Source organism: Ovis canadensis, chromosome 3, assembly GCF_042477335.2.
Source record: "Ovis canadensis isolate MfBH-ARS-UI-01 breed Bighorn chromosome 3, ARS-UI_OviCan_v2, whole genome shotgun sequence".
Classification (NCBI taxonomy): Eukaryota; Metazoa; Chordata; class Mammalia; order Artiodactyla; family Bovidae; genus Ovis; species Ovis canadensis.
The window spans coordinates 189,864,651-189,877,927 of NC_091247.1; the positions used below are offsets into that span (position 1 = coordinate 189,864,651).

The 13,277-nt window shown below is 38.0% G+C and overlaps 1 protein-coding gene across 5 annotated transcripts in view; it reads left to right on the forward strand.

Moving 5' to 3' along the window:
• The window catches only part of SINHCAF (SIN3-HDAC complex associated factor), a 29,337-nt gene extending 17,903 nt beyond the window's left edge, over positions 1–11,434 (forward strand). For 4 of the 5 annotated variants that reach the window (XM_069581201.1, XM_069581202.1, XM_069581204.1 and 1 more), the window contains exons 5-6: positions 4,843–4,993; positions 9,358–11,434. In XM_069581201.1, the coding sequence (XP_069437302.1) occupies positions 4,843–4,993; positions 9,358–9,517 (311 nt within the window). In that variant the 3' untranslated portion in view covers positions 9,518–11,434. Of the gene's footprint in view, positions 1–4,842; positions 4,994–7,835; positions 7,909–9,357 lie in introns of those variants that run through there. The other variant, XM_069581200.1, reaches the window with a different exon arrangement.
• Positions 11,435–13,277: the final 1,843 nt, after the last annotated feature.

Genomic DNA, 13,277 nt, shown 5'->3' on the forward strand with positions numbered 1-13,277 from the left:
ACTGGGGGCACGGGACCTGTTGTAGTACTTCTGTATTTAGTAATTTAAATTTTGAAAAGGAAATCCACTGAATATAATGTTATTACCCCCAGGGGATTTGAGGCAGTACTATTGAGTCAAGCACAATAGTGTTTCTGCAGGAGAAATGTAGACATATTTATATCGGTGGAATAAACTAACTGTAAATAAACTAGTCATGTTTGCCCACCTGATTATGGCCCAGATCAGGCCAGATTTTGTGGCCAAATGGGTTAGAGATAAACGTTTGTTTTGAGAACCTTTTCAGAATTGTGGGTGGACCTATATTGGAGTTTTCAGGATTAAAAAAGATATGGGGACTTCCCTGGAGGTCTAATGGTTAGAACACCGTTATATGGGGCATGAGGTGTCGCTAAAAAAAAGATCCGTAGGGCATTGTTAGACAAAATATTATCAATCAATGTTTGTTTTAGAGTAATGGAGAAAGACAGTTAAATTTACTGATCAGACAGAAGGAAAGGAAGGAAGGAAAACTATCATCTCTTGAGCATTTTGCTATATATACCAAGCACTTTACAATTATCCCAGTGATATCAGTTTTAGAGATTAGGATAGGAAGTACAAGGTAGTGGTTTCACCTTGATCTGGGGTCACTTAATAAGTAGTAGAGATGAACTTGACCTGGGGTTTATCTAATCTCAAAACCCTGTGCCCTTTCTACGCAATCATCGTGCTCTTTTGGATAGCATAGCTTATGCCCCAGGACCCCAAAGTCTTTCCAGATCTGCTACTAACTCCATGCTCTAAGCTGGTGTTACTAGTAAGTTGTTGGTGCTACTAGTCCATAGTTATTTTGAAAATATATTTAATTTAATTAATTATATATTTAATTAATATATATTTAATCTTTGGGTAAACTTTTATAATACATTGGTAGTAAAATATTTAGGCAACATCAAATACATGTGTATTTTAATCATAGATGTTTCTTTCTTAACCAGCTATCACCAAGGGGCAAATAAAAACTGACTCTACCCTTTATTCTCAGAAAATGTTTTAGTGAACGTTTGGAAAACAGTAATTTTCTTATCATTTGAGGAGTAGAGAAATGGAAAGTTTGTATGTATATTCTTAGCATCTTTAATTATAGGGAAGGTGACACCTAACTTTTGCCTTACCTAAGGGAATATGTCCAGTGTAATTTTAGATTTTTGTGATAAAGCTATGTTGTGGAGGGGTTGGAGATTGAAAATTAATGGGTTTGGAGACTCAGTGAAACAAGATTTTCTAGGTGCATTGTGAATTGCTAGCAGCTGTGTGCAGTGTAAGAGTTTTGAGATATTTGAATTTTTATACATCACCCACTAAATGGTTTCTCTGCCCCTTGTTACATATTTACTTCTGTGCATCTTGTGTGTACCTGACATGTATTCCTCTTCTTAGGATGTTCTTTCCTTTGTGATATATTGGAAAGGCATTGGATCTAAGGCTTGAAGATTGGGATTTGAGTTCTTGAACAAATATATGACCCTGGTGTTGCTTAACATTAAACCACAGTTTCCTAATCAAGAGAAGTGAGGATAAGCAAGTAAAAAGGGCTTTTGTAAAACAAAACAAAAATAAATTCCTCTAGAAATGTTAGCCTTTTTTTGTGTGTGTGTCATTTTTCCTAAAATCTGCCATGATTCTGGTTGCTGTAGAATAAAATTGAAACTGCCTAGCAGGTCTTGGGGTGTCTCCTTTAGGGTAAGGCCAGTTCCCTTACTGTGCATGGTGTATTCTGTGTCCATCACTTTGCTCGTCATCCCCGTCTATCCCATGTGGGGGATGGCATTTCCAAATCCTACCTAATGTTTAAGATTTTAAAAGTTTCAGTTCTTTGAAGAATTTCCAGATTTACATTCTAGAAGACAACTGCATTTCTGTGTGTAGTTAATTGTATCCTGTTGTCCCAGGTATTATTAGATTAAGCCATATAAAAAATTTGCCACTTTTATAGTTAGAAATGGACAAATATAACTGCAATTTCAAATGGTTCATAGATATTAAGCACTTACTAGGATAGTACATTTTCTTCAGAAGCATAGCACTGCTATTGCTGTTAATTGTTAGGGAAGTCTTTTAAGTATTCCCATAGCCTTACTCCTTTAAAGCCTGCTATTTTTTTTTTTTACATTAAAAAAATATATTTTACCATTATGGTTTATCATAAGATATTGAATATATTTCTCTGTGCTATACAGCAGGACCTTGTTGTTTATCCATTCTATGTGTAAAAGCTTCCATCTGCTAAGCTCACCCTCCACTTCATCCCACCCCAGCCTCCCCGCCTTGGCAACCACAAGTCTCTTCTCTATGTCCGTGATTCTCCTTCTGTTTCATAGGCTCATTTGTGTCATGTTTTAGATTCCGTGTATAAGTGTTATCATGTGGTATTTGTCTTTCTCTATCTGACTTATTTCACTTAGTATGATAGTCTCTAGTTGTATCCATGTTGTTGCAAATGGTATTATTTTGTTCTTTTTTATGTGAAGCTTGCTGTTCTTAAGAATTTTGCTTGGTTGTTTTTTTCCATGGAGTTTAAGCTATTCATAGATTGGAAGTAAATGAACATATTAAAAACACCAATGGTGCTTTCTTTGTTTTAGATACTTAATATTAAATGTAATTTTATGTAAAATTTTGTTAATAGAAAACACTTGTGAGCACTGTCCAAAACAGCTTTCTTCAGTCTTGTTTCTCCCCATGCAGGATGTGACACAGGGTTTGTTGTCTAGTGGATACTTCATGAATATTTGATTGGTCCTCTAAATTGGAGGATTGTTCTATCCACCTGTCCTGGGAGGGGGGGAGTCTGCAGATAAAGGTGAGGTGTGTAGTAGACTCAGCCCCTGTCTGATATTTCTGTTCTGGGAATAGCAGTAGGATGGCTTTATAGCTCAGTGACTATTAATCAAAATATTTATATTCTGGTTTGTAAATGTATGTGATAGCTTCTGAGGGCAAAAATACTAAATCATGTGTAGCTTGTATCTGATTAACTGCCTTTATTCCTTACTAAGTTAGAATCTATTGTTTTTGCTTTATAGGTAGGGTTTCATTTTTCTTTGGATGCTTTCAAGATTTTTCTCTCTTTCTTCAGTTTTCGGGAGTTTAATAATTATAGTGTGTTTTATGGCAAAGACGGTAAAGAACCTGCCCTGCAGTGCAGGAGACCCAGGTTTGATCCCTGGTTTGGGAAGATCCCTGGAGAAGGGAATGGTTACCCATTCCAGTATTCTTGCCTGGAGAATCCCATGGACAGAGGAGCCTGTGGGCTGCAGTCCACGGGGTCACAAACAGTCAGACACGACTGGGTGACTAACACTTGCACTTTGGCATTGGTTTCTTTGGGTATATCCTGTGTGACGTTTGCTCATCTTAAATCTGTAGGTTTGTCTCTTGCCAAGTTTAGCACATTTTCTGCCACTGTATTTGAGTACTTTTTTACCTGCACCTTCTTTGTCCTCTTCCTTCAGGACTGCAGTCACATGGATGAAGATTTTTTATCGTAGTTACGCAGGTCTCTTAAGGCTCTTCATTTGTTTTCTTAGTGTTGTACGGGTTGGCTGATTTCTGTTCTTTCTTCCAATTCACTGATTGTTAACTCTGTCCCCTCCATTCTGCTGTAGAGCCTGTCCACTCTCCTGTCATTTATTGTGTTTTTTTCAGTTTGGATTTTAGTTCCTTGATTCTTTATAGCTTTTTTTTTTTTTTTTAAACTGAGACCTGCTTATTGAGTTTATGTTTCCATTTATTTTAAGCTTGTTTGTAAAGGCTCACTGAAGCATTTTTGTCATGGCTGCTTTAAAATCTGTCAGATAATTATAACATCTCTGTCATCTTGGCATTAATATATACTTGACTTTTCATTCAATTTGAGATCTCCCTGGTTCTGGATATGATGTGATTTTTTTTAAAAATTGAAACCTAGACATTCAAAAATTGTGTGATGAGACTCTGAGTTTTATTTAAACCTTCTGTTTTAACTGGCTTTTTTTTTTTTTTTGGTCAGAGGGGGAAATGGGAGAGGGGCACAGCCTTGTTACTGCCAGGTGGCGTTAAAGTCAGATTCCCCACCCAACCTCTATAGATATCTGAAGTGGGAGTGGCTCCTGACTGCAGCTGGGTGGGGCTGGGATGGGAATTAAGGCTCCACGTGGCTGGGGTCCTCCTGTTCTTGGTGGGCCATGGTGAAAGCCCAGACTCTTTAGTAGGCTGTCACTGCCATCACCCTGGTGAAGGTGTTGGGGAGGCCTCATAACATTCTTGATAGGATGGAAATCTAGGCTTTCCAGGTGGCCTTTGCTAGGGTCGGTGGGAGTAGGGACCTGTTTTTTCTGTTTGGCTGCAGTAAAGTGATTATTGTGTTGTAAAGATTTCCTGTCTTGCTAGACTGCCCCTCTCTGGCTAGAGAGGGCCGACTTTTGTTGGGGGTATGTGTGCGTGTGTGTCTCTGTGTGTACCCACTGGCTTTTCTGAATTACTGGCTTCTTCAGCTTCAAGACTGGGGTTTATAAGGCAAAAATAAAACCCATAAAAGCTAGGGTGCTAACCTCCACATCCTTCCTTAAGTGTTAAGGCCTCTAGCTGTTGCCAACTTTTGGAGTCGTTAGTTTTGTTTTATATGGAAGAGAGGAAAGCATGTCTACTCTTAGTCTTACCAGAAGCTCATTTTCTTTTAGATACACTTCAGTACAAATACAGTAGAATAGAAAATAATTTTTTTCCATTTTTGACTATCTCATTCACTGTGTTTTATGCTGAGGCTTAGTTGCGAGGGCATATAACGAAATTATCATTTTTGTTTTCTCTTTACTTCAGATTCTGATGCTCACAGTACAACTTCAAGTGCCTCTCCAGCTCAGTCTCCCTGTTACAGTAACCAGTCAGATGATGGCTCAGATACAGAGATGGCTTCTGGCTCCAACAGAACGCCAGTGTTTTCCTTTTTAGATCTCACATACTGGAAAAGGTAAAAGCAACAGAAAATATCTCTCTAACCAGCAAACCTTCTTAATTACAGGCCACCGTTTCCCACTTCCTTAGCAATTATATGGCATTTGGCAAACCGCTGGCAGCATGTGTGGTTGGAGGTGGATTAGGCAAGAATGGAGCTGAGAGTTTGGATTTTGTGTGTTTTTCCTATTAAAATTGGTTTAAAATAAAAACCATGTTAAGGAATCTAAACTTGCTATAATGGAGTATACTTAGGTATTCAATGTGACCAACTCTCCCACTGAAAAAAAGTAAAAAGACTAGAAGTATATATATATTTTTATGTCTTTAAAAATGGCGTTAACAAGTAGACAAGTTGATGAGGAATATATATGCATGCTCAGTCACTCAGTCATGTCTGACTCTTTGTGACCGCCATGGACTGTAGCCTGCCAGGCTTCTCTGTCCATGGGATTACCTTGGCAAAAATACTGGAGTGGGTTGTCATTTCCTCCTCTAGGGGATCTTCTCGACCACAGGTATCAAACTTGTGACTCCTGCGGCCCCTGCATTGGCAGGTGGATTCTTTACCCCGTAGCGGCCTGGGAAGCCCCTAATAAGGAATAACCAGAGGCCAGATGTCATGTGAATGAGAAACCCCAAAGTCAAAAAAGAGATAATAGACTAGGAAAGAGAGAATATTGAAAGAGAAAGTGGTTAAGGATTTTCTAGTTCACAGATTTGGGAAGACTAACAAGTTAAAAGCAAGGTAATAAGCAGTTATCATATGGGTGAGGAAAATTCACCCATATGACACATTATAAGCAAACTATGGAACATGGGAGGCAAAACAGTTAGTGAAGAAAATAAAGACTTTATTTTCAGAGGAACACCAGACACACAAGCTGAGTTCTCAGCATGAACAAAGGATGCCATAAAACCATAGATTTAACACCTTCAGTGGCCCCAGAGATAATAGCTGGGGGATAATTCTCCCAGGCAAGAATACTGGAGTGGGTTGCCGTGCCCTTCTCCAGGGGTTGAACTTATGTCACTTAGGTATCCTGTGTTGGCAGCCGGGTTCTTCACCACTAGCACACCTGGGAAGCCCGTACATGACAACAATAGCATGCAGATCAAAGTAGTAGGAGTAATGGGAGTTAAAATGTCATAATATCTTTGTATTGTTGAGAAAAAATATTGAATAACTTTAAAGTTTGATGAATGAACTGTATAACCACTAGAGGAATAAAAATAAGAATGTAAAACCTCCAGAGAAGAAGAGAAAGACCAAGAATTTACACATATACCTAGCAAGATAAAATGAAGAAAACTTCTATATATTTGTAAATTGAGAAACCTTGGGTCAAGAAGAAAGTGTAAGTTAGAACATCCTTTTTTTTTTTTTTTTTAGTCAATTTTATTTATTTTTATTTTTTTTTAAATTTTAAAATCTTTAATTCTTACATGCATTCTCAAACATGAACCCCCCTCCCACCTCCCTCCCCATCACCTCTTTCTGGGTCATCCCCATGCACCAGCCCCAAGCATGCTGCATCCTGCGTCAGACATAGACTGGCGATTCAATTCACATGATAGTATACATGTTAGAATGTCATTCTCCCAAATCATCCCACCCTCTCCCTCTCCCTCTGAGTCCAAAAGTCCGTTATACACATCTGTGTCTCTTTCCCTGTCTTGCATACAGGGTCGTCATTGCCATCTTCCTAAATTCCATATATATGTGTTAGTATACTGTATTGGTGTTTTTCTTTCTGGCTTACTTCACTCTGTATAATCGGCTCCAGTTTCATCCATCTCAACAGAACTGATTCAAATGAATTCTTTTTAACGGCTGAGTAATACTCCATTGTGTATATGTACCACAGCTTTCTTATCCATTCATCTGCTGATGGACATCTAGGTTGTTTCCATGTCCTGGCTATTATAAACAGTGCTGCGATGAACATTGGGGTACATAGAACATCCTTATAACTAAAAAATAACTGAAAAATACCACAAATCAAAATGTGTGATATGAAGTTAAAGAGGTAAATAGAAGAAAAGTTGCTTTTAGTACTTTCTTTTAACACAAAGATTTAAAATAAACGAAGTGATATATATCCAGTTTACAGATTAATAAAGAAAAATAAAAGCAAGGAAATCCTAAAGATAGAAGTAGGAATAAATGGAATAGAAAACCAATATGAAGGAGTAGTATCAGTAAAGCCAAGAGTTGGTTCTTGAAAAAGATGACCAAAGAAGTCTCTACAGATCAAGAAAAAGAGATAGTCCCTTGTTATTTCTTGGATAAGAAAGTGATATTCAACTCTAGACAAACAGGTTTAGGAGACAAAGGATATTATAAACAACTTTATGCCAGTAAATTTGAACATACAGGTGAAGTGGATACATTAGTAGAAAAAGACAGTTTACCGAAACTGTGCCAAGACTTGAAGAGTCACATAATAAAGAAAATGGATTCAGAGGTCAGAAGCCTTCCCACAAAAAACCCCAGGCTGAGATAGACAAGTCCTACTGAATGTTCCAGAAACGAATCTGATCTTGCACTGGCTTTCCAGATTATGGATCAAATAAGGCCTAGGCGCCAAGCATTCTGTGAGGCTAATATACCTTTGATATGTTATAAACAGTTTATCATAAGCATATTAGATTTATTCTAGGGATGTGAGATTGTTTTAAGCATTAGAAAGCCAACTAACATAATTTGACAGTTCCTAAAGGAGAGGGGAAAATGCCTGTCGTATTAGTGGTGTATTGAAGATATTTGATAAATTTGAACTTCAAGGTTTAAAATAAAACCTTTAGCAAAATAGGAATAGAAGTCAACCACACTGATAAATACTTTGTATTTTCAGGTAAAATCGAACATGGTCCCGTTCCTATATTTCAGCAACATTACCTTCAGACATGTGCACTGATATGTGCAGCGTGTTTGCAATAGCAAAAATGGTCCCATCAGAAGAACAGTGTTCACCTAAACTATCACAACAGTGTTAATCGGTTGTACCTTAATGTGGAATAAAAAGTTTTAAAAAGGAGTCTGCAAACTGTGGTATATTCACATGGTGGAATACCGTACATATGTTAAAATGAAAAAAAGCTCTAATAGTACAGTATATTTGAACCTCAGTTATTGTTGAGGAAAAAAATTGCAGCATACAGTATGATTCCATATATGTGCATTTCTGTATCTATTTTTATTTTATATGTTACATATATGAGATAACAAGCAATATGTTTAGAGATGCAAACATGTATACAAAGAAAAAGGGGAGTGATAAACCTAAAATTTTAAAGAGAGGATGAGATTGAGTGGAGTGGGATTGAGAAGAGCATACAGGGGGATTTCATAGGAAGTAATCATTTTTTTCCTTAAGAGTGTATGATCCATGAGTGATTTGCTGTGTTGTCATTTTTGTATGCCTTTATGTGTATTTGATACTATGTGTATATATTTTTTGTCTGATCAATATTAAAACCGCCAGCTGTATCAGCCTGTTCATGGTGGCTATTTTTCTTTAAGATGTGGTGACTTTTGGAGGAAACAGTTAATAACTTTAGGAACAGCCTCTGAAACTGAGGAATACCTTCTCCCCCTTAATATTTATTAAGATTCAGTGTGGGATTTGGGCTTTCCTCGTGGCTCAGCTGGTAAAGAATCCGCCTGCAATGTGGGAGACCTGGGTTTGATCCCTGAGTTGGGAAGATCCGCTAGAGAAGGGAAAGGCTACCCACTCCAGTATTCTGGCCTGGAGAATTCCATGGACTACACAGTCCATGGGATCACAAGAGTCACATATGACTGAGTGACCTTCACTCACTCACTCAGTGTGGGATTTAAGGGGGCTTGGGTAATTCCCGTTACCTGGCAAATTGAGGTCACTGTAGGAGACCATTCGTTAGAAATTTGATAAGATTGTGGCTGTAGAACCTTTCTTTGATCATATTCTCCTAGTTATAATGTTTGGTGTGTATGTGTGTATGTTAGTGGCTCATTCTACTAGTTATAGTAGAATAACTAGTTATAATGTTCTAACTAGTTATAATGTTCTACTAGTTATAATGATTGGTGTGTATGCGTGTACGTTAGTTGCTCATTCCTGTCCACCTCTTGGCTACTCCATGGACTGTAGCCCGCCAGGCTCCTCTGTCCATGGGATTCTCCGGGCAAGAATACTGGAGTGGGTTGCCAGTTCCTTCTCCAGAGGATCTTCCCAACTCATGGATTGAACCCAAGTCTCCCACAGTGCAGGCAGGTTCTTAACCATCTGAGCCACCATTAAACCAGTATAATGATTGGTGGGTTGTTCTTTTTTTTTTTGTATTCTTATTCTGCCTTATTGATATATTTTGTTCTCTCTCCGTTTTTTCTTTTAGACAGAAAATATGCTGTGGCATTATCTATAAGGGCCGTTTTGGGGAAGTCCTCATCGACACACATCTATTCAAGCCTTGCTGCAGCAATAAGAAAGCAGCTGCTGAGAAGCCGGAGGAGCAGGGGCCAGAGCCTCTGCCTATCTCCACTCAGGAGTGGTGACTAAGCTTTATGTAGAAGGGGAGCAAAAACGATTTAAATTTTGGAAAACAAAGCAACAAAATGACCCTCCTGTTTTTAATTTGGATACCTGCTATTCTGCCAAAAGATGGATTTGTAGAATAGTTTTGAATGGGTTATTTTTCCTCCAGTTCCACAAACTCTGAAGCCAGTGAAGCTTACTAAGAGATAAAAAAGAAGTGTACATAATATTTAAGATGCTGAGTATTTCATAGGAAAGCTGAATGCTGCTGTAAAGTGCTCTTTAAGTCTTTTTTAAAAATCCCCTTCTAATGAATGAAATTAGGGGAATTTTCAGGGGACAGAGATGGGATTTGTTGTATGATAAACTTATGTAGTTTTAGTCTTTCTATTTTGAGAAGCAGTGGTTGGGGCATTTTTTAAGATGGCTGGCTACACTTGTTTTCCTTCATTATAATAAATTTGTCATAACTCAGTAAACATGGACTTGCCCCTAGAGGTAGTTGTTAATAACTGAAATATTAAGGTCTTGCCGAGGTTCTGGTGATTCAAACCTGTACTACTGAATATTAAGCAGGACAGGCAGCTCTCTGGTGCGAATATCTTGAAGGAGTAATTTCTAAATATGCAGAGGTAACTTGACTGTATATGTTGCATCCTGTGTCACCTCCCTCCATATTGATATTTGATACAGATTTTAATTTATATGAAACTTAAAAAGCAGAATCAAAACTTAAAGCAGAATTAAAGTTCCTCTTGGGGAAATGTCAAGTCTTTGGGATCAGCAATCCTATATGAATAGTACCAAAGCATTACCACTTGGTAGAGAACATTCTCTATTAAAAATGTTAGATTATCTGAAAAATAACAATGCAAGTCTTGAGGATGGCACACGAGAAAAACAAAGGTTAATGCTTCTTGGGGCACGTTTCTTAGAGGGCTTGCAAGTGTGTAAATAATTTGTTTGTGTTACGTGACTGGTGACTTCACTGAAAATCTGCACAATTCAGTTTTAGCTCTGGATTTCTTCAGTTGACCTTTGTGAAGGTTTTATCTGTGTAGAATGGTTGTTTGACTTGTTTTAACCTGTTAGGGTTTTGGGATTTTTTTTTTTTCATTCTATATTAAAGTAAAATTCTACTAAAAGAAAAGAGGTGTGTGTTAATGCTGAGTGGGTTGGTTTTGGTTTGGCTTCTTTTAGTCAGGCTTTCTGAACATTGAGGTGTTAGATGATACATCCTAAATGTGGAGCTCTTCCATTCTAAAACCTTCATTAAAAGCCTTTTACTTGAACCCAAACCAAAGTACTATCTATTGCCTCTTTTCTAAAAGTACAGGAAAAATATATCACCTGTTTTCATAATGAGGAAGCATCGTTTGCCTCTCTGGTAAAACATGACTCAGTCCTTATTTTTAAAACTGGATTTTAAAGATTGGATAGTATACATAACAAGAGAGTGAGCCACTTTTTATGGGCACCCTATAGTTTTATAGTTCTTAATTGAAACTTAAAGTTTTATATTTCTTCCTTTGGGAAAAACTACAAGCCACCATATGCACAGACTACACAGTGAGTTGGGTCAGTGCTCCCGCAGACTTTGAGGTGTATTACAAGAACCCCAGCCATTATCATCTTCCTCCTGAGTTATTTTGAAATTTTTTTTTGTACATTTTGGCTGCAGTATTGGTGGTAGAATATACTATAATATGGATCATCTCTACTTCTGTATTTATTTATTTATTGCTAGACCTCAACCACAGTCTTCTTTCCCCCTTCCACCTCTCTTTGCCTGTAGGATGTACTGTATGTAGTCATGCACTTTGTATTAATATATTAGAAATCTACAAATCTGTTTTGTACTTTTTATACTGTTGGATACTTATAATCAAAACTTTTACTAGGGTATTGAATAAATTTAGTCTTATTAGAAAATAAAAGAGGCTGTTTTGTGGCTTTGTTTGAAAGGTGTTCTTAAGTAAGAATAACTAATACTTTTGGCCCGCACAGGTGTTACTCAGTATAAGCCTTTAGTATTGTAAGAAGCCATGAAGGAAAAAAGTCCTCTTTACCAAGAAATACAGACTTTAAAATACAGATCTTCTCTACTTACCTTAGGGTTACACCTCAATAAACACAAGTTGAAACCACTGTAAGTGAAAAATGCATTTAAGTGACTTTCCTTCCTGTGGTCCAGTGGTTAGGAATTCCCCTTGCGGCAGGGGGAGAGAAAGGGAGGGAGTGAGGAGCACACAGGTTGGGAACTAAGATCCCACATGCTGCAGAGCCGCTGAGCCCCTGTGCAGCAAGCAGCCAGAGTCAGCTGCAAGGAAAGATCCTGCATGCTACGTGAGATAAATATTTTTAAAATGCATTTCATACATTATAGCTTAGCCTAGCCTACCTTAAACATACTCAGAACATTTATATTAGCTTACAGTTAGCAAAATGATCTAACACGAGGCCTATTTTTAATTACATATTGAATGTCTCATGTGATTTATTGAATGTTGCACTGAAAGTGGAAGCCAGAATGGCGAAACATACTGGTAGTTTGCCTCAGGATCATGTGGCTGATTGGGAGCTGTGGTTTGCTAAGGCTCCCTGCTGCCAGTGCCTCACAAGAGTATCCTACTGTGTATTGCTAGCCTGGGAAGAGATCAAAATTCCAAGCCTGATTTCTACTGAAAGCATGTCTCTTGCACGATCATAAAGTCAAAAAATTAAGTTGAACCATCATTAATCCAGAGACTGACTATAAAAGACATTTTAACTGATACGTGCGATGAGGTGATTTTAACAATAAAGGACAAAAGTTCTCCAATGATTCAATGACTACAGTGTTGTTATTACTGTTGTCTATGTACATATGGGAAGCACCACTGAGACTTTAGAGAAACTAAAAATTGTTCGGAGATAGATTTTGGCATTGGGATCAGACCTGGGTTCTCTAATTTCTGGTCCTATGTTAGCTATGTGAGTCACTTGACTGTGAGTCTCCAAACTTTCTGTTAAGGACTTCCCTGGTAGTTCAGATGGTAAAGAATCTGCCTGCAATGCAGGAGACCTGGATTCAGTCCCTGGGTCAGGAAGATCCCTTGGAGAAGGGAATGGTAACCCACTCCAGTATTCTTACCTGGAGAATACTATGGACCGAGGAGCCTGGCAGGCTACAGTCCATGGGGTTGCAAAGAGATGGACATGAGTGAGTGACTAACACATAAACTTAACGTTACTTTATTTCACAGAATTGTTTATATACTTATGAGGAAACCAAGAGGTATAATTCATACCAATGGTTTTTTTTTGTTTTTGTTTTCTTTTGTACCACTCTGCTTGCGGGATTTCAGTTCCCCGACCTAGGGATTGAACCAGGGCCATAGCAGTGAAAGCCCAGAATGTTAGCCACTAGGCCACCAGGGAACTCCCATATATCAAAGTTTTAAAGACAAATTGTTACTTGGGCAAGGTATATTCTGTGGGTCAAACCTTTTATACTACAGTTAAATTTGCTTTGGGATAGTCCGGGTGATTTTGCCAGCAATTAACCTAGTTACTGGGAAGCTACTAAAGTAGGTAGTGAAAGATGATAGCACCTTCATTATTATATATTGCTGTTTAATGAAATTACCACAGATTTAATGGCTTACAATAAATTGATTTCAGTTTCCATCTAGGTGCAATGTGGCTGGGTCTTCAGCTCAGGATCTGATAAGGCTGCAACAGGTGTCAACTTGGTTGCATTCTCATCAGATGACCTGAGAGTAAGTCACTCCAAACTCG